Source organism: Seriola aureovittata, chromosome 20 (assembly GCF_021018895.1).
Source record: "Seriola aureovittata isolate HTS-2021-v1 ecotype China chromosome 20, ASM2101889v1, whole genome shotgun sequence".
Lineage (NCBI taxonomy): Eukaryota > Metazoa > Chordata > Actinopteri > Carangiformes > Carangidae > Seriola > Seriola aureovittata.
Window position 1 is genome coordinate 11,890,541 of NC_079383.1, and position 25,507 is coordinate 11,916,047.

The 25,507-nt window shown below is 40.5% G+C and overlaps 1 protein-coding gene across 3 annotated transcripts in view; it reads right to left on the reverse strand.

Annotated features, from left to right (window-relative positions):
• Positions 1-25,507, reverse strand: part of sema5a (sema domain, seven thrombospondin repeats (type 1 and type 1-like), transmembrane domain (TM) and short cytoplasmic domain, (semaphorin) 5A) — a 120,891-nt gene that overhangs the window by 42,738 nt on the left and 52,646 nt on the right. For all 3 annotated transcript variants that reach the window (XR_008826113.1, XR_008826112.1, XM_056364314.1), the window contains exons 5-11: positions 21,817-21,879; positions 18,099-18,197; positions 12,857-13,070; positions 11,322-11,607; positions 9,024-9,159; positions 4,617-4,821; positions 587-794 (exon numbers count right to left, since the gene is read on the reverse strand). Coding sequence is in view for 1 of the 3 variants with exons in the window: in XM_056364314.1 (XP_056220289.1) it covers positions 587-794; positions 4,617-4,821; positions 9,024-9,159; positions 11,322-11,607; positions 12,857-13,070; positions 18,099-18,197; positions 21,817-21,879 (1,211 nt within the window). In the remaining 2 variants the exon portion in view is untranslated. The remainder of the gene's footprint in view (positions 1-586; positions 795-4,616; positions 4,822-9,023; positions 9,160-11,321; positions 11,608-12,856; positions 13,071-18,098; positions 18,198-21,816; positions 21,880-25,507) is intronic.

Here is a 25,507-nt window from a genome sequence, read left to right on the forward strand (position 1 = left end):
AAATGTGAAAGATCAAGCAATGAAGAACCATAATGGCAACAGTATATATCACAGAGCCACAGCCGTAACATGAAGCCTTACTTCTGTGTATTTCAATAACAGCGCATTGTATGTGAGATAAGGAATGTAGGTGTGATTCCTTTCCTGCATACAATGATGGATGGGATCTCAATCTTGTGGTGAGTCTTCACACCTTGGCCTCCGTCTCTGGTTTTCTTTAGCAATATTTATGTTCTGACGTCACGTCTTCCAGACAGACAGAAACTCAATATATCTGATAAACACACACACAGCTGCAGAACTGTGGCAGAAAATGCACATTTTTTTTGTATGGGTCAATGACAACTAGAGGAAGACAGTGAGGCGGACAGACAGAGGGCAGCCGTGGGCACCTCCAGTGGCTCAGACAAAAGCTGATTTAAAGGGTTTTAAATCTCAGCAAAGGCCCCTGACAAACAACACAGGCCTGGCCCTCACAGATAAAGAGCATCTTATGAAAGAGGGAGCTTTAAAACTTCGTTGTGTGCACATTTGCTTTTGACGGTTTCCATTGAGATTAATGGTGTTTGTGTGTACATGTACTCACTCTCTGGTCTTGTGGTAGCTGCATCTCTTGAGCGGGATCTTGATGACCTGGTCTCTTACACCCACATAAAGCTCGCTGCGGCTGTGCAGGATCAGCAGGCTTCGGATCGGCTGCCTCTTCCTGGGCGGGAACAGCTCGATCTCCTCCAATAGGCAGCTCCCCGTGGACTGATTGAGAGGAGAAAGCACTTTCCTGATGGTACCGTAATCTGGAAGTGAAAGAGGTGGAAGAGAGGATTTGGTCAGAAAGAGGTAGGAGGGTGTTTATCTACACGAGTAAAAAGGTAAAGTAGCAGAGGAAAGCTCAAAGGAGAGGTAAGGCAAGGACTGGAGAGAGTTTAATGAGGAGGAATATATATATCCTGGATAATAAAACTGAACACAAGCTGACGTGAACTCAATGTAAACCATACAACAATCATTCCCTAACAGAGAGGTTCTGAAAAAAGGCTGTCAAAAAGACTGGTGGGGGTTGGCGTGCCAACTTTGGTTATGCCATCAACATGCAGTGCTGTAGATGCAATCAGGGAATTGGTATGGTAACTGAATACACATTTCTGGCCTACTTTTCTTTAACAGGATATTCCAAGGGAGGAAACCACTTTATAGATATGGGAAAGAAGAGTGTCATTGTAAATATGTATTGACCTTTATTTTATGTAAGGTAGGCCCCATGAGATGAAGCAGATTTTCTTTTGGGAGAGCTAAAACAAACATCATCTATTATACATGCAATCCCCTGGGTGAAAAAAAGTAATTAGGTGCACATTGATGCCAAAAGAAGAAGGGTGAATTGCTAATAGATAGTTTCAAGGTAGGGAATGTAAAAGTTAAGTATTGCCCCAAGCAGTGTTGGGCATTAACACATTACTTACAAAGTACTTACTTTGAATTTCATATATTATATAGATAGTAATGCTACTTTGTTACTTTCAGCATTTTGGGGGTAGTTGTCCTACCAAGAGTTATGGAGTCTCTCAGGGATACAGAGACTGGAAGTGTGGAAAGGCAGCTGAACGCTAATGAATGAGGCTCTCGGTAACTCAAAAGTTGTCTTATTTGTTATGTTGTGTGTTCTTAGCTGGATTGCTAATGTTATCAACTGGTGGAGTACATTCCAGAATTAAGCTAGCTGGCTTTGTTCAGAGTTAGAGGGTGTGTGAACACTGCAGCTTCATTGTGAGGACAGGACATCTGGAAAGCTGTGTGCTAACCATGGCTAACATTAAGCTAGCTTATATAATTTTACCTTTACGCATAGATATAAATGCACTGTTACATTATGCATACAGTATTATATAATATGTGTAATAATGTAATAGTAACTGATCCTATTTCATAACCTTCTACATAGGGCTGACATACTCAGTAGGCAAACGCGGGTCCGCATCTGGACTGAAATGCAATTTAATTCGGACCTGAAGCAAATTTTAGAGCAACCTGACTCGGATCACTTGCTAGTGTCATGGTTATATTGAACACACACACATTTTTTAGCTGCCAGTAATTGGAGTCAGAATAACATCGAGTTAAAAAAAGTGTTCAAATGTTCAAAAATTGCCAATGCAAATAGAGGCTGACTGTTTTTAAGGATGAGTAGACAAGGCAATGCTTAATTTGCTATAAAACAATCGTTATTTTCAAAAACGTTGTCCCCAGACTTCAGAGATAAGAACCATAAAACTTCACCAGCTGAAGTTGTCACATCAAGTAATCGGCTGAATAAATGGAAAATCCACGGAATTAGCATTTTCAACTACAAATATGGTGAAACTTGTACAGCACTGAACTCAACAATGAACACTTCGATCAGTGTCTCCGTACGGCTGTCACACATTTTGTGCACCAGTTGAAAGACCTAGTTACACAATGAAGGTGTCACTTCTTCCTTTAATACAAAAATGTGTGTTTTGTTCATTGTTCTTAGAAACCAAATATCAGTGTCTTAATCCTTCTTTTCTGGCCTGTGATACTGTGGAATTTTGAGCAGTGGACCTTTAAAACTTGTACTTGAGCACTCCTGACATAGGCTGTCTAGTGGATTATACTTTGCTGACTTGCTGCTACTAATCACACCACACTATTTAATTTGCTTTGAGAAGGTACAGTACTTATATTATTACACCACCGGCTATAGGTACTATGCGTATATTGCTTGCCTTGTAATTCTGACTTGAATTGCCCTTGTATAGTTATGATTATTTTATTTCTTTTTTATCTATTTATCTGTACTTACTTCTCTGTCTTTGTGTTGCTGCAACATCTTAATTTCCCCTCGGGGATCAATAAAGGCTTTCAATATCTTATAATGTGTCCTTTTCCAATTCTTCTTATTTCTATGTGTTAAAATACAGAAGATGTGACATGTCAGTATGGGGGTTTTAATGGAGCTGGGTTGAGTAACAAAAGTAACAAATAATGTAAGTAATTACTTATGCTGTTGAGTAATTACTAAAGTAATTACTTTTTCAATGAGAAATATGTTATAAATAAGTAAAAGTTTCTTTTTTCTCTCAAGACATGTACCTTAGACTTAACTCTGCAACTAGTTAAGAATTTGGTAGTTTGGTGAATCAGGATATTTAACAATCTTCTGCTTTTAGCTGAATTTTGTTCATGCTGACTGAAGAAGTGAAAATGTGCTGCAGGGCTGAAATTACTAATGAGGGCTGAATAATAATTTAGATGAAACTACTGCCACGTGTTCATGTAAAAGAATCCCTACTCTTTGACTTCTTTGGATGCCAATTCAGAGCTATCCGGTTCTCCAAAAGGGCTCCAATCAGTAGAGTGCATTTAAGCGTTAATAATAGCATATGATTAGGTACAGTATGTATGCTACCCAATGGCCTTGGCAGTGTTTCAGATGTTTTCATTAGCGTCTGGTTAGTGTCTGGGGAACTTGCAGTGTGGGCAGCTCTGGTCTGACGCTACATTGATCACAGCACCATGCAAACAATGAGAGGGGAGTTTTTGAGGGAGATGCCAAGCACAAAGGCAGTGAACTGGAACAGGTTGTGTGTGTGTGTGTGTGTGTGAGTTGTGTGTGCTTGTACTGCATGTGATATATCCTAAAATAACACTGATGCTACAACAGGAAGATCATGTTGACATTTCCCAGTGGGCCTATGGTAAATTAGCACAATGAAGTGGGTCACTACGTTCAAATTCTGTTCGGTACATCCGCTCCTAATCCATACAGTGTGTTATATCATAACACAGAACAGACACTGATGTGTGTCTGACATTTTGCTGATACCGTTTTCAGCGCTTTGGAAAGTCTAACATCATATATTGTCACACCAGTGTGATCAAACAGTCTACTGATAAGCAGGCGGTATCGTGCAGTTCAAACAGGGAAAACCTGTAAGCTGTGTGTGTGTATTATTAATTACCTGTTTGTCTTCTTCTGACACACGAATATTCCCTGTTTTATGTCATTTATGAACTCTTTGTGAAAGACTGCATGGGAGTGATAAGTGGGGTGATATGTGAGTGTGTTCTGTCAGTGCATATGGAGAACATATGGAGGTAAAGAGTGATCAAACTCATGTCAGTAGACTAAGCTTTGATGTCTCCTCAGAACTACATATATACTGTTGTCATTATTCTTCTTGCAGGCCTGTTTTCTTATGCAAAGAGTGCTTTTCAAGGGTTTAAAGAAAACGTATTTATCCATAACATTCAATATTCATTTATGTATAAACAACAATTTAAAACTAAAAACTGAGTGGTCTACGAAGTTTGTGACTTCAGAAACCAAGCCCCAACCAAACCCACGAGCGCAGACAAAAATAAATGACAAAAATCTCATGTGCAATAACCAAAACTGTTCCAACTTTGGAAATTGTGTGTTTATGTAGTAACCCACTTCTCATATTAAGAAAATATGTTTTCAAGGAATTTAAGAAGCCACAAACTCACAGCAGACACAGCATGCAAACCATGCACAGAAAAGAAAACACACATAGACAGACAGAAGGACAGACACACACACACACACACACACACACACAGTGCGAAGTACCTACCAGTAGCCAAGTATATGATGTGAAACAGCATGTCTTTCCCCTGCACCACATCCACTGCCACATGAGTGAAGCGCACGTTGTCCTCCATGAAGTAGGGCACGGGAACCACGGGTTGGACCACCTCGTGCATCAGCAAAAACTTCTGGGCGTCCTGCAGGTTTCTTTCAGTCAGGTTCACGTAGGAGCCAGAGTCGATGGTGCCGCACTGTGGAGGTGGGGGAGTTGGAAAGAAAAAGGTTTGACTGACTACATTAATAACAGCCAAGGTCTTTGGGATGGCAAGCTACATTAATAAGCTTACAATTTCGTGGCTAGAGGTACAACCATAGATGAGAAAAGTGAGGAATTTGATGATTAAACGAACAAGGCTTTAAAGTCAATTGCTGCCTCATTGCAATAGTTTACTATCGTCACAACCTTAAGGCTTCGCCGTCAACACACCACGGATGGAAGGAGAGTGAATGAACGTTTGACTGAGCAAGTAGTTATCTCTTCCTCATATGCATATATATTGCTGGTGAGTTTTATTAGTACCCCAATAATAAGGTGTCTTGATTGTTCATTTTTACCTCAGAAATAAGCTAACATCTTGAAAAGGGTTTCAGCTTTAAAGCTTTCATTACGGCTGTTCATGAAATTTCTCACAAAATGCTCTCTCTAAATGCAACAATATCATTCAAACACTGGAGTCCCTGAATAAAATAAGTAACAAAATGACTTGCACTCAAGATTTTAGACACCAGAAAACATTGCATTGCAGTTTTAATAACAGAAGTATCTAACATAAATAGGTAGATTTCACCCTCACATTTTAATTTGGTTTTATCAGTTATTGTTGACTCCAAGTTCTCCTTCTACGTCCCAGTAGAGTTTTGCTACTGCAGCAGAGTCAGTATCACAGCAGTTTGTCATAATGTGAAATATCTGGTATGTAAGATATTTCCCCCAGTTCATTTATTAAAAGGAGTTCAATAAAGTGAGCTGATTCCAAATGGGAGTTAAAAGAAAAAAATATTAAGGAGTCAGAGGTATAGTTTATATTTCTGTGCTTTTACCGGTTGTAAAGGTTCTTGTGTTTTACAGTAAAAAATCTTAATTTCTTTTGCTTAAATCACATTATTTTAACTGTTTCTTTTCTTTTTTTCCCTGGGAAACTAGATAATAAATTATCTTTGACATTTTGCTTTCCAAGCTGAAAGAGGTTCCAGCCAGCATTGTATATTACATAACACTCTGCTATCAGAAGCAAGCTGTATTATCATGAGCCATTGTAGCACTGTAAGCATACTAAAACTAACTGCAAAGGATATACAGAGTAAATATTTGTAAATTGTCGTTGTCCTGGGAAAACCATGCATCTCCAAAGTTTCTATTTTGATTCTTGTCTTGTGATTTTCACAGGACAGTGATAATATTCTTTTTTTGGGTTGGAAAGCAAAGTGGGACAAGGTGAAGCTTGAACCTAGTCCAACTAAGGCAGAGCTGGATGAGTAAAGCTAACCATGCATGTCCTTTTCAGTAAAAGAGGTCCCAGGCTGGGGTCAGGATTGTGGATTGAGGCCCCATCCACAAAGAATAGGCCTACTCTGAGGCACAGAACAGAGAAAACAAAAATAAGCTGTGCTCGACAATTACACAAACCAAAATGACTAGTATGTTTTCGTTTTGAACACAGTAACTCAGATGGACTACACGAATTTGCTTGAGGCTAATCATACACAGCCTCCTTGAAAGAGACTGAAAACTGGGCCTTGGGTGGCGATTAGTTCTTGCTGACCAGCTACAGTAGCAACAGCACTGAGACTTTATACAGATCAATCCTTGGCCTTCCCTAGGATGACAGATGAGAAACATGGAGGGCTTCCCCCGGAACGGGCAATGGATCAGCGCCCTCGCCACATGAGGAGACGGGAAATTAAAGCCCTGAAGGACGGGGAAATGCAACACTGTGTGTATGTGTGCTTGTGTGCCCTGAATGTGCCTCTTGCTTATGGCAAAAATGTGTTGCGTGGGTGTGGTGTGGGCTACATAATAACATATGTCTAAGGTTTCCTTTTGTGGTTTGTCCTTGCATTGCATGTGTGTGCATGCATTTCAAAGTGTCTGTGTGATCGTATTTCTGCCACAGTGAGACAAAGTTAAGCACTGGCCATTGAGGGTGTATGGCATCTGTGGATGTACAGAAAGATGGATGTTGTGATTTCCATGGTACAGTCAAGGTGAGGGACATCATTTGGCTGAGGGCCCATCCAACACTCAGCTGTCCCCCTCATCATCAGCACACTATGCTCTGCCAGGATATTAAGTGCCACTGAGAAATATGGTTGTTTTACAGCATGTTTTTGAAAAAATTGGCTTTTCTTTAAAATGTGTCCCAGGTCATTTAAAGTTTCAGCATCCCAATAAGATCTGGTTATAATACTATGTCAGTGTTGGCTATGTTCTAATCGAATCATTTATAATGTTGAAAGAAAAGCACAAAAAAAACCAACACCTTTTTTTTTTTTTGTTCCTCTTGAAATGTATTAGATAACAAAACTTTCCATCAGCATTTGGCCCATAACTTAACATATTTTCCTCCATATGGAGCTTAACAATGAATGCCTTTTTTACAGTAAGCAATTACAGAGTGACAGAAAACCTATACAACACAGAGATGGTATTAGCTCCTAATGCAAAACGAACATGACTCATAGCCTGAATAAACCCAGCTGGATCAATCCGTGTGGTTCAAATAAATGGGGGGATTTTCTCTGCAGACAGACAGGGAATTAAGCTCTCAATCAATGACCAGTGTGTGTGTGTTGAGTGATGAGCTCACAGTCATAATTATCCCTATTTGGCAGCAATCTATAACCCTCTATTTTTGTGCATGTATACATGTACATAAGATATGTACGTGGTCAGCGACTTTTATTGGTGCTGGTGTCGTGTAGGTGTATGTTTGTGCATGTACATGAGTGTAGGTGTGTGTGTGTGTGTGTGTGTGTGTGCACAAAGGGATGAAAACAGACAGGCCATAAATCCTGAGCTCGTAAATCTAATCCCCCAACATTGACAAATGCTTGATGAAGATGTCACTGAAACCTAGATAAAGTGTGCATCGGTCCAGCGGTGAGGGGCAGCTATTGTGCAAGGGCTTAAGTGGAGAGATGGGGATAGAGAGGAAGAACTTATCCTGGTTTATCCTTGAGGAACACAACCTTATGAAAGGCACTGGTATATAGAAACCCCTCTGTGATGTACCTACAGTATGCTGAACAGGATAAATCTGCGGTCAGCACTGACCAGATAGAGAAAATTGGTTTTCTTGAAGCTAAGTGAATTTTACTCAACTAGCTGCTGACATGTAGATACAGGAATGCATGGCAACAGTAAGACACATCATGTGTTACAGATTTGTGGGTGTGTGAATGTGTTTTTTTTTTCTAGTTTTTTTTTTTATTTTTATTAAACTGTCAGAGCCAGCACTTTTTCTGCATGAGCATGTCATCCACTTTTTCTGCATGAGCATGTCATTACAGATAATGTGAGTGTAAGTTCTCGATAGCAGGCATCTGCTGGTTTGACGGCAACATGATCGAGGGGCCGTAAAAGGAAAGACGTGTGGAAGTGAGGCATGTGTCACACATGGGCAGCGCAGACCTCTGAGGGAATTCAATCCCTCGTGGAGAGCTGCGTTGATTAGCTCCCTCACTATCTGCTAAGCCTGATACAACTGAGAGCCACTTCTTCTGCTAATAAAACATTCCCTCTGTGTCATCAGTATCGAGCAGCGCCTCAAATTGGGATGAGGTGCCCCTGTGTTGCTTGGTTTGCCCTCCGGGTTTTAGGATGGAGTATAAACATAAAGTGGCACTTGTGCAAAACACGGACAGTTTATTGTGAAGGACTGCAGTTCAAAGAACAAAGCTATGACACATCTTAAAGGAACGACTGTGCCATTGTAAAAATCACTGGATTTTATAACGAGTGGTTGTAATGTGTGTGTTCATGAGCGGAGAGAAGGCTGACCGAAAGAAAAAGAAATTAATGAGAGTGAAGTACTCATTGGGACTCTGAGGGAGGCTCATCAGGATGAAAACGCTTTTATTTTTTTATAAGGTTACAGTATATACTATATGCATAAATTTCCTTAGGCATGCACCTAGCTACACCTATAGTTTGGCTGATATGGCAGTGTGCTGGGTATAAATGAAAGCAGTTTATAAACCGCCTTACAAACCATGTGTTATGATATGTAAGCAGCATGGCTCTAGAGATGGAAATATGCCTGTTGGTTGGTTTGTCAGCCTGCATGTTAGCATATTGAGGTTAGCATTTAGCTAAAACATCACTGAGCTGCTAGCATGACCGTAGACGCTTTGTCTTGTTTCACAAAACTATTCTTCTGTATGGATTTGTTACCTGAAAGTCTGGGTTGGGGTTGGGGTAGGGAAGCCAGGCCGACCGCGAGTTCTCCTGATACTTGAAGGGCCCGTTGAAAACCTGTGATATGGCACTGAGATTGAAGGCACACACCGCAGATGCAGCAATGCTGTTTCTGAATGTCAGGAAAAAAGAAAAGAGAGACCCAACAAAGGGGGACGAGAGGATGAAAGGGATGATGAATGAGAGCAGGAAAGAGAGAGAGTAAACAAATTTAGAAACGGACACCACAGTAGTAGCAGGAAACACTGTTCAGATCTTGTTGTTATTTGTAAAGCTGACCTCTGTATGTTTGTATTACATTCAGCCAACAATACAAATCAAACACTGGACAGACAGACGCAGACGCTGGTGTAAGTGATTGTCATTATTGGATTATAAATCAGGCAAGAGGACACAATTAAACTGTTCAGCTCGTCTGATTAACTGTACAGATCTCGGGCCTGAAATACAGCTTTGACTTTTTAAGCTGTCAGTTTCAACAAGTACTGGTCTCCTCCTTCCGAAGAGAAAGTAAAGAATGAGAGTATTAACTCTCAACTCAAACTGTGAGACTTCAGCGATGTGAATTATAATCCAACGCGGCTGTTCATTAAACTCTATGCCTGGAGGGGGAAATGTTTCCAATACCCTTCAAAAGAGTTCTTTTTCAGCAATGTGAAGGCACTGACCATAAAGAATAGATTACTCAGCTTTTAATAATGGTGGGTGCCTGTGTGCGTGTGTGTGTTTGTGAGTATGAAAAAAAAAGAAAAAAAGAAAGACGGAGAGACAAAAAGAAGAAAGGGTTGCGATGCTTGTGAAAATAGAAAATAATAGTTTTCATCCATGGATGCATCCCATCTCTTACATCCTCCATATGCATGATAAAGTATACACTTTTAATAAGTGATAATAAGCTTCTTTCATGAGATGAAATGTCAAATAGCTGCTGGAATACACAGTGGTTGTAGCTGGTTTGGGTATATACGTGAGAAGATCTTTACTTTAAATTAAATTTAAGATACGCTTGGCCATGTAAACAGCATTGACATAAATATTCAGTTTATATACTCTGTATGTATGTTACAAAAAGGTCGCATGCCAAGTTAATTTGGGTGCAGTTGAGGTGCGTTTACAAAATGTACAATGTAATGCCAAAAACACTGTGAATTATACATGAAGCTATACTGTGTGTGCATCAGAACAAAGGATAAAAGAGTGTTGGTATTTTTCACCTGATGTTAACACACTATGAGCTGGATCTCAATTTGTTTCATCATTCGCTGTGCAGATTCTACAGACAATCAAATATACTAATGGAGCTGAAGTCATTTTAGAAAATAACTTTAAAACACAAAATATGAATCAAATGGATTGGTGATTGACTTAATCTGATAATTTACAAAGGTTGGATTTCCTTCAAAGAGACTATATGCAAATTACGATACAAAATAGCAAAAAATATAGACTAAAGGAAAAGAACAATTTGTGAAAAATAAACAGAGAGATCTGTCATGGAGGAGGAATAAAAGCAGTTTGAAAACAAAGAAATTATGTAGATGAAAAATTAAATGAAATTTCTGAAATGGGTTTTCTTGAACAATAACAGGTAACTGACACATACTGTTTAAGAATACAAACAAATAAATGAATGATAAATGCTGCAATGGTTGTTCAAGTATGCTAAGCAGTCAAACAAACTCATCTTAGAATACTTACTTTATATCACCAGGTCTAACCAGGTCTACATTGCAATATATGAAAATGCTATCGCTTTATTTCCATGTCCTCTACCTGTATAATCGGCTGGTGTTGATACTGTCTTTTTTGCCAGGAACATGTAGCTTTAGCCTCTGTTTTTTTGTAGCACGATAAAATGTATGTAGCCGTCACGTGCACATTTAATTCAACTTTTTTTCATTTTTTTTTTTTAAACATCAGCTGGGGAAAGTCAGCTACAAACTTAGCTCAACTTAGCTGTAGCTAATGTTAGCATTATTTGCTAGCTAGCTACGGCCAGTAACATCTCCAAGGAACAGCTGACTTTTCATCTCAAAATTGACAGTTGCAGGCTAGAAACGAGAAGCCTGCTTTTGTCTATCTCTGTTTGAAATAAAGGACCAATTTTTTTTATTTTTTTGCTGTGCGAGAATGGAAACTAAAAACAGCTAGCTAACGGTAAACTGTGTAATTTCTTGGTGTACATTTTGATGTAAGGAAGTCATAGATTTGTTGAATACGAAGGAGGTAAGTTATATGTTGTCACTGTATTTGAGGGCGTATCATGTTACTCACACATTGGTAGTGAAGATGCCGTAAAGCAGCTCCAGCTCTGGCAGATAAAATGTTCCCTGCAGCTCGTTGTAGTTAAAGGGGATTTCTCCAGGTCGGGAGCAGTTCAGCCTCGCCTTCATAAAGGTGGTCCACGTGTCCTCCAGGAGGAAACGGCCGCCAATGTCATTCTTACAGACACGCCCAGCACGGGAAAACACAGTACGGCCACAGTCATGTTCCACCGCGTTTTCTCTGAAGAAGAAGTAGGTGAAGTTGGCGATATCATAGGAGGAGACGAAGTTCGGTTCTGTTGAAAGAAATAAAACAAAACAGGAAGGAAATGAGTGTGAAAAAGGATGCTAGAAAGAGAGAGAAAAATTGTACAATTGAGGAAAGTCAAGAGAAAGATGAAGTGCAGATAAAGGAAGAAGAAATACCAAAAGAAATAAGGTTGTGGGAGTAAGAGGTAGTGGGAGAGCAAATGGGTATGTGCTATGACTGATTGACTCGCGTATGTGTGAGCGTACAGCCCACACAACAGCAGGTGATCGGGATTAATAACTGCAGGCCATGTTATTAATGGTGTTGTGTTGTAATAAGAAAACTAATTTTTCACTCCCCCAAACCTAAAGGTTAGGATGAGAAATGGCCAAAACAGGTGTAGCGTAATAACTCTCACCCTATCTGAAACACGCGACCTCCACAACACCGTCGACTGAGGCTTTCATCTTTATGTATGACATTATTGAATCTAAACCGCACACTTTATTCTCGTTGACATTGATTTAATTCACCTTTAAATGAAAGTGTTTCTCCCCCCTCTTCATTTCAACCCTTTTCTCGTCTGCACCTTCGGAGGGCAGTGCAGGGGGAGACAGAGGGGGGAAAAAAAATCAATTTGCCATAAAATTAGTGATTAAACCTTTTCCCAGAAGGTTGCTGCAAAGGAATGTATGTGGTGGCTTTTAATTTATTTTTTCAATTTAGCTTAAATGTGAATCAGATAAAAATCAGTTGCTGACAAGATACTGATTGACCTTCTCCTCTGTAGACTGGACACCTTAAGCTGTCTGAAGTTCTCCAACCAGCACTGAGAAGGTTAGTGCGTGAAGAGGGTCTGAGCTTCCAGAGAAAAAGACATTGATTTCTGAAAAATTCACACTCCTCAAAGAAAGGTTGAGATGAAAATAAAAGATTTTCTAGTTGCTTAGTAACTTTGGACAGAATAGTTTTTACACACAAAAGGCAACAGAACAATTATGTATAGGGAGGAACTACTTTGCGCAGCACAGTGGTGATTTGAGAAGGAGTACAATCCTTCAACCAAGAGAGACAGATTCCAACTCCCATGTTAGCTAAGCATCTGACATGGTAAAGTATCCCTGAGCAAAACACTGAATCCCCTCCAGCTGCAGCATCGATGTTTAATGGCTGCTCGAAAAAAGTAAAAAGAGTTTCTTTCTGTTTAAAATGCCCATCTTTATGGAAGAACTTTTAGGTGTATTTATAGAAACTATAACATCTTTCTGGAATCCCAAACTTTGGTAACTCCCTACCGTTGAGCCATTTGGAGTTGTACTGGGCAGTGCGCAGCGGTGGAAGGCCACCCAGGCTGCGGTAGATGGCGGGGTCTCGCCCGGAGAAGTCCATAGCAGTGGCGGCATAAAGCTCCCCGCTGGAGGTGATGAGGGCAGTGGAGTTGTGGAGGGGGTTGTAGGGACACCGAGCCATCCCGCTGATCTGATCGTGGATCTCTGTCAGATTAGTCAGCTGTAACATGGAGGCAGTGGTGGGAGAGAACAAAAGTGGAAGGTTTATAATGGAAATGCTACAATAAGAATTTACAGGACACAGACATTGGCAGTAAAGGAAAATTATTTTGATAATTTGTAGAGGTAATATCCCCATAGTCAAGAAACTAAAACAATAAGATGTAATATCCGTGGGAATAATATGCATTTCTCCTTATTTCTAAATAATGGATGATTGTAGAAAACCTACATAAATATGTAGGACATAGTATCAAAGGGCAGCATTAAAATTCAAATCAGGGAAGTCTGGTAATGTTTTGTTTGTTCCTGACAATATGCAAATGTTGTACACTCAAAATAACACTTAGTCTCATTATGTTTTGTTTGGTTTACATCTACCGCGAAACGCACTTCTGAGATATATATGAACAAAACCTTCAGTAGCCAGAGACATAATCAGAGAACACATTTTGAATCAATAGCAGTGTTAAACATGTTAACAAAGCAGATGCCTCAAGTCAAATGTTAAGAAACCACCTGTTAAGAAAGCAATAAAATTCCTAAAACAAGCCCCTAAATCAAGTTACTCTTGACTGCAGTGTTTCCCTGGTTTGGTTTCTGATGTCTGCACAGGACTACCAGCTGTCAGCATGGTTATAACATTATTATACCACATCTTTAGGAAGCCTCTCTGAATTCAAAAGAGGCTTGATGTAAGATGCAGTCTTTCCTCGCATTCTGTCTTTGAATATGAAGCCAAATCCAACTCCCTGCTTTTTAAAAATACTTTACAGCATGACCCTGGCTTAGTCCTGACACACTGCACTGGTTCCTGCTTATAAAAAAAAAAAATAGGGACCATAGCTCAGTGACTCAGCCTTGAATACCAAAAAGGAGTAATGCATTTTTTTTTTTTTTAAATCCAAGATGTAATTATATTTTATGGTGCAAAAGTAAACACAGTATACAGGGATTAGATCATGGTTTGTGCTTCCATCCAAGTTGAGCTAGGTTCTGTGGGCACATGCATGATGCAAAATGAAAAGATTGCACTAATCTCAGCAAAAGGTAATTAAAATGATTCTATTTGATATTTTCTATCAATCAGCCAGGTTCTACATTTTTGACTTGGTTGGAGAAGACCTGAAGTGACAGCAAAACTTTTGCCTTGGAAGACTCAGAGCTCAGTCTCGCCTCTTTCCTTGCACATTTTCTAATTTTCCCTGACTGAATAATCTGTGGACAGCTCTTCCTTACAGGAGGCCAGACTCTATTCAGGGCATGTGTTGGGGGAAACAGGCGACTTCTTTTGCCAATTTCCTGGAGCCGGTCGATTTGGATCAAGGGTTCTGTTAACTCCTGCCACCTCTGCCTCACCCAAACCATAACAAAACAGAGCAGCCCTGTCTGAGCTCTGCCGGCCTGAGATGAAAGCCTGGTATTGATGGGACTTGTAATGTGGGCCGGAATAGCCATTTTGAGGTCAATTGGGTCATTTAGAAAAACAGGAGGAGAAGTGATAAATAGACAGACTGCAGTGCATCCGTTGCATTTTGAGGATGTGGAGTGAAAGTCGTCTCTATAGTGGAGCCAGCAGCTGTGCGAGTAGGCTGCTGAAGTGACTCTGAATGCCTCTGATAGAGACTTTTTGGAAAGAGACAGCTCACAGTTTAGAATAGACTGCAATGAGAGCCAGTTGGGCACTATATATGGTGATACTGAGATGCTATTGTAGCTCTTGAGAAGATTTTCAGCTACCCAGCCCTATGTATGATTTGAGATCTATTCACTGATATTCCACAGTGGACGGCTCTCAAATGACACATCATAGCAGCTATCTGTCAAGTGAGTGTGAGCTGAACTTCATATACAAATCTTTATCTCAAGCCTACTCTCTTTGCCCAGAGCACAAGTTACAGCATTAACATGTGTTATAAAACAGCCGATTGGTCATTGATATTGATAAGCACTATTACAAAACTAGACAAGTGACAGTAGTCAGGTTTCCATCCAAATCTAGTCCATTGACTGAATTTCCAGAGAAATGGCAAAAGAAGAGACAAATGAATGCACTTTCTCATTATGTATCGCTATTAGTATTTGGTTAATAGAGATAAACGGTTTGTGGTGCTAATTCATCAGTCAGGTGCCATTAAAGAGTGCTAGTCAAAAACCTCAAATGGTGGAAAACAAAGTAGAAAAAATGATGGAAAGTTGACATTTTGTGTTTGTTTCATGTATTAATTTGAGGAGTCTTACAGTTTATTGTTCCACAGCAACATTTTGGTTTTATCAATAGACCAATTTTTCCACCTCAGCTAACTGGGTTTTAGTTTTTTTAGTTTTTTTTGTTTTTTGCGCAAATTGAAAATGCACATAAAAGCAGGTTGATGGAAACAAACTTCATGAATAAGGTCACTTTTCCAAAACTCAGACTTAAAGAAAACTTGGCCACTCACTGGAATAATTTACTGACGACATTTCAAATGAGTCACACATAGACTTTATTCTGACAGGTACAGGATTTGTATAGTTTGCTGTGACAGGAATAGAATGGGGAAATGCATTGATCTGTGCTGTGTTTGTAGGCTGGGTAGTCAGTGGGCATGTGATTGCAATGTGTATGCTGCAGTACTGACTATTACCCAGTAATGAAACTAAACTATGCTTTCACATAATTGCTTCTTCAAAAAATAAGACAGTCTTAGACAGAGACATCAGTTAATGACTTATCATTACAACTATGGTCTCCTCCCCAAAAAACTTTTCTCATCACATTTATCCTTATCATTATCATCATCACGGTCCTCTTCGGTAACAAATGGCTCAAAGTCAGAGAAATTAACAGCTGTTTAATCTATAACCTCCAAGCACTTATTAAACTAATAGAATATTCTACTCCCTCTCTGTTCATCCATCACAGCCGATAGTAAATCTGTCAGAACGTGATTCCACTGCTGTTGCTGTGGCCAAACAGTGTTTCACATTAACGGACGTTCAGTGGGTAAATATGACAGCGTCTGATGAAATACTGCTATAATAATGTCATGACATTTCAACTATATGTATTTCCACAGTGGTAAACAGTCATTATGAGCCTTTGACCTTTGGATGCAGTGTTTTTTTTTGACAAAAACAAATGTCATCATATTAGTAAACTCCTGCTTCCTCCTCCTCTGATATCCCACAGTACGCAGCGCAGGTATTTGATATGGTCCGATCACTGTTCTGTGGTAAGCACAATACTCTGACATTTTAAATGTTGGTCTAAAGTTAACTTCAGTGGGCACTAGTCACCAACAATAGAGTGTAAAAACCTTTCTTAGCTGCTGTTTGGTTTTTAGCACTATATTACTTTTATAAAAGAAGTGAAAGAATAGCTGCAATTTCCAAACCAGTGGTTGATTTTACAGAAAATCTTGCCCTCACTGTGTCAAGAGCTTGCTGAAACACAAAAGCAGCTCACGCTGAAAAGTCTGACTAAATATATCTTTAAAAGATGGGATTAGGAGCTGCAGGGAATTTGTAGAAACCAGAGCGAGAGGAGTGAAAATACAAGACTACATGATTTGATACAATAAAATAGAAGCAAAATAATTGCAATGAGTCACAAAGAAGGGCAAAGCTGCACGGATGAGACAAGGAATGTGTTTACTTGTAGGCCAACGATAACAATGATTATCAGGAGTAATGAGCTTAAGGCAATGTTTTGATTGCGGCGTTTAACAAGATTGAAGAAACATGACTTCTTAAATAAGCAAGCTTAATAAGATTCATCTTATAATTAGTCTACCTGACTGCACACCAGGAGGCAAGAACAGTTACGAGAGCTTATACAATAAATTCAGTGATATCAAGATCACGACTCAATCACACCTTGATTAAATGTGTTGATCAACCTTGCCCTTTCCTTCTGACATTGCCACTTCAATCAATAACAGTTCAGTCTTCATATTTGCAGTGTTATCAGATTTATCCTGCGTGAAATATCACTATAATTCAAGTATAATGACTTTTTTTTTTTTTTTTTTATTCTTAAGTGTGTTTCTAATAAGTGCTTAAAATTATAAATTTTCAGTAAACACTGACGAAGCCACTACAGCTGCTGTCAACTTCCATATTGCACAGCAGCATGAGAGGGAAATTAGTGGGAGCACTACAAGCTACAGGGCAAGGGTCATGTCACTGACAAAAAAAACAAAAAGTCCTTTCTAGCTTGTCTAAATGAGCTACAAGAAGTTCAAAATTTAAGTTGTAAAAATCAAAAAACAACAACAACAAACAACAACACTGCTGAAAAGGTAGTAAAGCTCTCTACACCAAGGGAAAACACTTGTCACTTGATGTTTCATTTTACTTTGACAAAGCAGTCGGCTGCCTTAGTACTTGCGATTTGAGTGTAATCAACGCTGAAAACCTGTCTACAATTTTTTTTTTTCTTAGAATTTTTCCTTCAAATTCTTTAAAGCAATACTATAAGTTTCACTTAAACACTTACTGTGGCTACAAGTGACTATATAGATAATTGTATTCAAGTATTCAAGCAAAACCTGAGCGTATTGAACTGAGAAAGGTTGTGTTTTATTACTCCGAAATTTACAGGCTCATTTGTAAGAAGGAAGAATGTGTTCTGTTTTAAAACTAAGCCACTTCAGTGTGTAAAGAGGAAGAGGAATCTGGAGGACACAGCTCTAGTAGAAAGAATAAAAATATGTTAATTTTAGCTTAAAAAACTAATAAAACAACATTGTCTAACCCACAGCCAGTGTGGTTTGGTTTACACTGCAGTAATATAGCCTACATAACTGGCAGCTAGCAGGTTAGCTTGCTATCTGGACCTCACAGGTTGCAAGTAGCGTTCAAAATGACTTGCTGTCTTAACTTGGATCAAGACAATCAGGCAAGGGGGCTCCCAGGGTAATTTAAAAATAGTAACGGTTGCCTTGACTGCATTTAGAATAATTATTCTTCGTGTGAAACTCATCAAACAAAGGAAAACATGGATAGAACAGAGGATGCAAAAAAGAAAGTTGGCTGTTGTTCATACCGTTCGGTTGGTGCAGATGGGTGTGAAGGCGTTGGTTCCACAGGTAAACAGCCTGTTCCCATTCACCAGCAGCACCCTGATGTAGTTCTGGCATTCCTCCTGTGGAAACACACCAGCAAACACACATATCACAGTTAGCGGTTAGCAGCGGCACCATTATCTATCTATTGACAAGCAGCAGCATTAGGCAGAGGGACAAAATTACACTTTATGCCAATAAATGAGACAAACACCTGCAACCACGGGAGGGCTACTCTAAAACGTGGCCAAGCTTGACAGAGTCAAATCAAGGCTAATGCCCACACGGCTTAGCCATGTCACATCTTAATTCAACAGGGACCAGATTTGGAGAGGGATCTAAATGAGGTGGAGAACAGATAAATGCAGCAGGCGTGGGAGAGGACCCATCAGGATTAGTTTAGAAAATTGCTTTGGCTTTGTTGACTGGTCAAAAACTAAAATGAAAGTGTAGCCCTCCCTCATTCAATCATGTTTCTTTTTAAACCTGCTCTCAACATTAATCAATTCAAACCACTTTTCTCTATATTATGGTGAAGTACATGCTCACCATTCCTTTCTTGGAGCACTCCTCCTTTGAGGTTTTGGCTTGGGTTTCTAGCAAACCACTCAGCACAGTTAAAAGCGCCAGACAAATAAAGTGGGGCTGATGAAGGGAATGACTGATCGAATGATTGATTGCCGTTGAACGTCGTGAACTCCCAACATCGCCGTCAGGCTTTCATGCAGGTTTGGTGGGGATTTCCATCAACAAAACTCATAGTAAATGTAACAACAGTCAGTATTCATGTCAGAGAGCAGCATTTGTTTTTGTCCTAGGACAAAGTAATAAACTTTGGGTCCTCGTCATCTGAAAGGGGCCACGGCTGGGTTGACGAGGAGGCCCTCGTAGAAATTTAAAACCTTGTAAATCTGCTATTGTCTGAGCCACTCGAGGTGCCCAGGGCGACCCCCCCCCCACTCTCAGGGGTCTGATTTAGGAGTGGAGGGCACCGCAGGAGAGATGGAGGGAGGAAAGAAGGGTAGGTCTTTTATTTCCCCCTATCAAGATGGAGGTTGACTCATAAAACAACTTGTTTCCTGGTGCTAAGCACAGCCTAAGCATGTGTGTGTGTGTGTGTGTTTATATGTATGCCTGTTCAAAACAGATGACACATGAGTGTGTGTTTAGTTATACTTGTTATGTATGCCTATATATCTGTGCTATTTGTACAGCTCATTATGTGCTGTATGCTTGTGTGTGTGTGTGTGTGTGTGTGTGTGTATGTGTGTGCGTGCGTGCGCTGGGTGCAGGTGTTAGGGTCTGTTGTGAAGGGGTCTGCATAATTCACTTCTCTGCAGTTTGTTTGTATGGTAAATAACTGCATATTTAATATTTGCCCAGCCTCACAGTCTCGACTTGTTTATGAAAACTTCCTGACAAATGTTCCACATCCATACTGTAATACAGAGGCTGTTATACTTGGCTCTCGCATTATAAAACAAAGCAGAGGCAGCAATCAAGTCCTGTCAAGTCAATTTAACTCGCCTTTCTTCTCCTGGTTTGAATAAATCAAATGCGCAGGAGAAGAGCAGATGCGTACATTAGGAAAAAAAAAAATACAATCACTTGTAAATACACTCAAAGCAGAGGTAAGGTATCTGTGTAATAGCTTAAGCGATGGTATATTGCTGCGCGCCGAGCTAGGTAATAAACCATCGAAAGTCCTGTCAACTGAAGGAAAATGAAGTCTTTTAATGCTACTCTTAGTGAACAGGAGCTGATCCTCAGAAGGGAACAGTAAGCAAAACAATTCGACTCCACCAGACAGTAGCGACTCTCAAGGACTGACTTTGGTCTGTAATTCACAACAGCTATCTTGTGCTGGCCAGCCCGTGTATGCCTATTATAGGTCCCTAACCACCTTTCACAGGGGGATAAATACACAGTGGCGCGCACACACACACACACACACACACACACACACACACACACACACACACACACACACACACACACACACACACACACACACACACACACACAGTGATTAGGGCTGGGCAGTTCACCTACAAGTCAAGTTCAGCTCTAAACCAGCTGTTTGGTAGGAAGACCATGCCAGCAAACCACATACAAAAACATACACTTCAGTTCAAAAAGTAACTGCAAAAACAATAGGAACTCCCTTTATGCAACGTCTATAAATAAGAGTTAAGGTGTGGTTGAGAATATTTTTACTTCCCAAAAAGGTAATTTAAATCCTCTTTGAGGTCAATCCCATATACAAAGCTGGGATTCCAAGTGAGTCTATATGTTAAGTCAGAACAAAGAGCTCCAAGTAGCTTTCAGGCTTCATTGTGTTTTTATGATAACTTTACATTTTTTAATTTCAGTGAGCTCTCGGGAGCTGATTCAACACTGCCTGTAAAAATGAAGAAAGATCTGTGACTTCTGTCTTTGGAAGTTTTTAATTTTCTTTTTTAGCCATAACTATGATGCAGCACTGATGCGATGGTGGGAAAGTCCCAAAGTTCCACTGGTAAACAGCATTTATCCGTGTGTTATTTCTTAAGATAAACCAAAGCCACAAGAAGATACTGAACAATCATCAGCTGTTTTGGAGGTCATGGTGGAGATTATAGTCGTTTAAATTACTGTTATCAACCAACAAAGGGAAACTCCATCAATTTTACACATTGATATCAGTTTATTAGTCGTCTCCTGGGGCTCTGGAGGGCACGTAATTCTGAGAAAATAACCCTTGTGATGTCATCAGGGTATTCTTGGGTTAAGCATGGACATTTTTAGCTAACATGGCTCGAGGGATAGGAGAGCCGCCACTGGACCTAAATACAGTCTCAAAGGTCCCGTTCACACCTGGTATTAACAAATCCGTCCCGGGTGATTTGATCACAAGTGGACAGCTGTAAGTACAGGTGTGAACGCACCCAAGACGCTTTGAAGACGCATTTGAGATCCGATCACACATTCTCGGCCACATGTGTCCACATGGGTCACATGGAAGAACCTCTGCTGACATCCTCTACATCTACATCTGACATTCTGATTAGTCCCACCACAGTTTCATAATGACCCAAAAAGTATTTAACTATTTCAAATGGATAAAACCTCATTTCAGTGTAGAGTTGTGTGCAGCCCCTCTGTGCCCTGCCCCTTTCTCCCTCTCTCTCTCTCCCTCTCTCTCTCTCTCTGTCTGTCTGTCTCTCACTCACCCACAGATACACACAAGCACACTGACAATGGACCCGTTTGTCGGATTAGCTAAAAACAACAACTCATACCTGGTTATTTGCATATAAATCGGACAAGCGAGATCCAATCACAAGTGGTCACTCGAGAAGCATGTGGAGACGCATTTCACGGGAATGGCAGGTCTGAACAGGGCCAAGGAGCCACTAACATGGCTGTAGATTCTTGCATTACAAACAGGGTGTGAAGACTGAAATATGTTGACATTTAGCAGACACAATGAAGAGATGTTATCCAGCCGCATCTCTCACAAATGTAATGAAATGCCAAACTCTTGGAATACCGCTTTAACTGAGTTCATTAAAACCAAAGGACAAGCTGTGTGTGTGTGTTTTTTTTTTTTTTACAAAACCATACGTGAAACTTGTTTTTCTCAACACAGTGACAAGTGTCTGCTAAAGCATTATAATGCTGTGACATTTCAAACTCTCAGGCATCACTTAAACTCACCTCAGATTTTCCACGGCTGAAGCAGGCTCCCTTGGTGAACTCATCACAGTGCCACTCAGCCTCCTGCAGAGAGGGAAAGAGAGAGAGAGAGCGAGAGAGAGAAAAGCAGTGTAAGGTACCCAATAAACCATCAGGAAGAAGCAAACATCACAAACATTTGGTGCCATGTCACCACGAACCACTTTGAAAACCACTCAGGGAACCCAAGCAAAACGATGCCTGGCTTTCAACTGTGGCAAAAATTCCCACCTTTCTGAAGTCGACGTGATGTGTGGGGACTTCGCCTGAGATAGCCCGGCAATAAAAATGCCACGGCAGACATGCAAACACAGTTAGAAAAAGAAAAGCCATAACTGCGACGAGCTTGAGACGCTGGCGGCAGCGCACATTTCTGGGTGCCGACTATTCTTTGACGTGGGTGGGAGGAATGTCTTAAGACAGAAGTGAACAGTTAATTAATTTGACATTGCATCTTTACTGTATTCTTAGTCTTGTACACACTCACACACGCACACTTACAGTACATGGACGTTTATAAGCCATGTTAAATACAGACACAGAATCCAATTAAGGTGCATACCAAGCGGAGACCTCAAGAAACGAGAGGCAGGGGCAAATGCCAATTTGATTTATGTGTGAGGGAAAAGGAGGGATCCGTAGACATAACAGGCGAGTCCCTGGAGTAGGATGTCAACGTAATTTACATGTGAGGAAGAAACAGAGGGACGTCTTTTTACATTTTTACTACAGGAGGGAGAGGAAGATAAAACCTTGTCTCGTCTCATCCTAGGGTGAAGAAACCAGCATGCTCCAGTTTCTGCCATTTAATTTCAGCGTGACCTGAGGGGAGGGTGGGGGCGGAGGGTGGGGGGGGGGGTGGGGTTCCTCATTGATAAAACTTCTATTTATGAAATGAGAGTTGGCCTCTTGACAGCACCGGGCCACTAAGACACCCTCGCTCGTGACAGGCAGAATTAGCCGTCACTCCCACCAGCTCTGTATGACTAGCGGAGAGAGGAATACTTAACAGAAAAATTGGCGGCTGCAATAATACGCTTAACGCCAAGTGACGAAAAGTCGCCAAAAGTAAAACTATCCAACTTCTTTTCTTGTCAGACAGCTACGACTTTCCGGCAGTAATAACCTGGCGAGCGGCCAGAGGCGCAGAACTTCTCTCTGTGGGAATATAGTAAATATCGCTAACTGAAGGAGAATATTAGATTTCACCTTAGTATCAGGATTGTTTTATGCCAGGACAAGAGGGGGAAAGAAAGCTGAACCCCCCTCTGCACTTGGGAGAACTTCTTTCATTTCCTTTTTGAGAAGGCTCTGGGAGTTTCCTCTGTGTGTTTTATGACAAGGCCTTAGCTTTTCGCCTCAGTGGCCTTTCTACTGGGAAGCATAGAAAACACCCGCGTGTACACACTCACACATAAATGCACACATTGGCAGTAACAGGACAGAGCTTAGAGAGAAGAGAGAGCTGAGGGTGTGTGGTACTATTCAGGGAGGATAAGATATGGCGTATTAATGGGAGCTGGATTCTCTCTCTCTCTCTCTCTGTGTTGGTGTGTGTGTGTGTGTCAGATCGCATTCCAGGCCAAAGCAGGCTATTCTGGGGCCATGCAGCCACCACAGACGCAAACCACACACATCAGCGCAAGCAGCACAACCTGCACACACAGCACCACCGCCGGTCCCAGCTGAATTGAATGTAGGCGTCGAAAAGTGCTTTTAAGTGATCGCATGGGTGGTGGTGGGGTGGGGTGGGGTGGGGTGGGGTGGGACCTGTTAATGGCCTAAAACCTTACTCACTCGTGTTCAATTGTAGAAATCAATCATAATACAATTCAAAATTACAACTCCAGATCACATTAATGGGAGCAAAGTGGTTGCTTTTATCATTATGGGCCGATTATGTTATTTGTCATCATTCAACTTAGATTAAAGCCGATTTTCAAAATGCTACATATTCTCATTATATCTCTAAGACATCAACTTTATGGCTATTGAAGAAAGTGATGCCTGTAAAGTGGGGGGATGCGCTGGCATCAATGACCACTAAAGCCACGCTATCTGCCTGCCCTGTCTCAAATGGTCCAGAGTAAAAGAACAGAATCACAGCCGTGCAAAGGCAAGCACCGGCGTCATTAAGAAACATTAAAAGCTCATTAAGATGCTTTTGTTCAGCCACTGTGTGCTCCATGAATCTGTCTTGAACTGAAATATGTCTGGAATTTGCTGTCGTTAAATAATCGTTCTTGGCTTTATCACAGGAAGCTGCGTTACAAAAACCTATTTCTGCGGCTTTGTCACCTAGAAGAGAATGAAGCAGAGACTTGGAGCGGAAACAAAGACGGTGAGAGAATAAGAGAGGACTGAGATCACATTTAGTGAGCTACGCACGGCGGTGTCTGAAAGAAAAGAAAAGAAAATATGCAGTATGGCACCGGACATGCACCGGATATTGATGAACTAACTAACTATTTACTTTCATAGTATTGGCATCATGTGTATCAGTTATCGTACTCACCAAATAAATGCCATGATCTGGGAGCACAGGAGCCTCTTTCTGTCATGCACCACTTTATGAAAATATAGTGGCAAATTGTACATGCAGGGACCATGTCTGAATAAGTGTCACTTTCAGATAAAAGGAGTGACGACTGGCAATTTTACCTGGTTGAACCTTTTAACGTTTCCATAACATGGCAGAACTCTGACTTGAACGCAATCATATTAACATTAAGGTGGCAGAAGGTGCAGGGAAACAGACTTAATGTGAATCCTGTTCACCTTTAATACACTTGTCTGTTAAATATCATCTTTTACGCTCAAAGAAAAATACAATCAGTTTAATAAACTATGAAATTCTGAATGAGCCAATTTTACATTGTTAAGGAGATTAATCTAATGTCAGATCAGTCTATAAAAATCAATTTCTGTGACTGCCAGACTTTATAAAGCGGGCGGTAGAATCCTCTATCTAATGAATGATGAAACTGATGACAACATTTATTTGAGGATCCACTAGAGATAACTGGGGAAGGAGGGGGGCAGCTTATATTTCATGTCTGAAATGGGACAGATGATCAGACAAATGAACAAGCCAAATGTTTACCCAGGTGATCGAAACCATTTGTTTCGCAAACAGCATACAGCTATAGATCAAAGGTGAACTAAATCTTTCTAACTGTGATGAATGTTTACAACTGGCAGTGTGGATAATAATTTTACCAATGGTCTGTTTTTCAAATCATTTTGGCTAACCTGGGGTTTTGCTTGGTTGATTGTCTAATTTCTCATTTTTGTCAGACTAAGTTTGAGTGATGCTGTTGATAGTTATAATGTTGAAGTGGCAGTCTTTAAGATTTCCATTTCAGTAAATGTGTATAAGTCACTATCTATTGCTGAATGAGGTCACACAATAGTGATTGAGCCTATGGCCCACTGATCAAAGTATTGCAATAATTATATATTTGCAGAATTTTGAACCTGGTGTCTGTGGCGGCATTCCATGGAGAAACCGCTGTAGTAATAATGCAAACTGAAGATTTCCTACTGCTGCACTTCACATTAAATGAATTTAACTGGAGAAGCACGAGTTGACTTTTGTTATGAAGCAGTCACAGGAAATGCAGTGTGTTTGTCAGTGAGCTTAGCGCTTACAGCTGTCGTTCATCAAAACAAG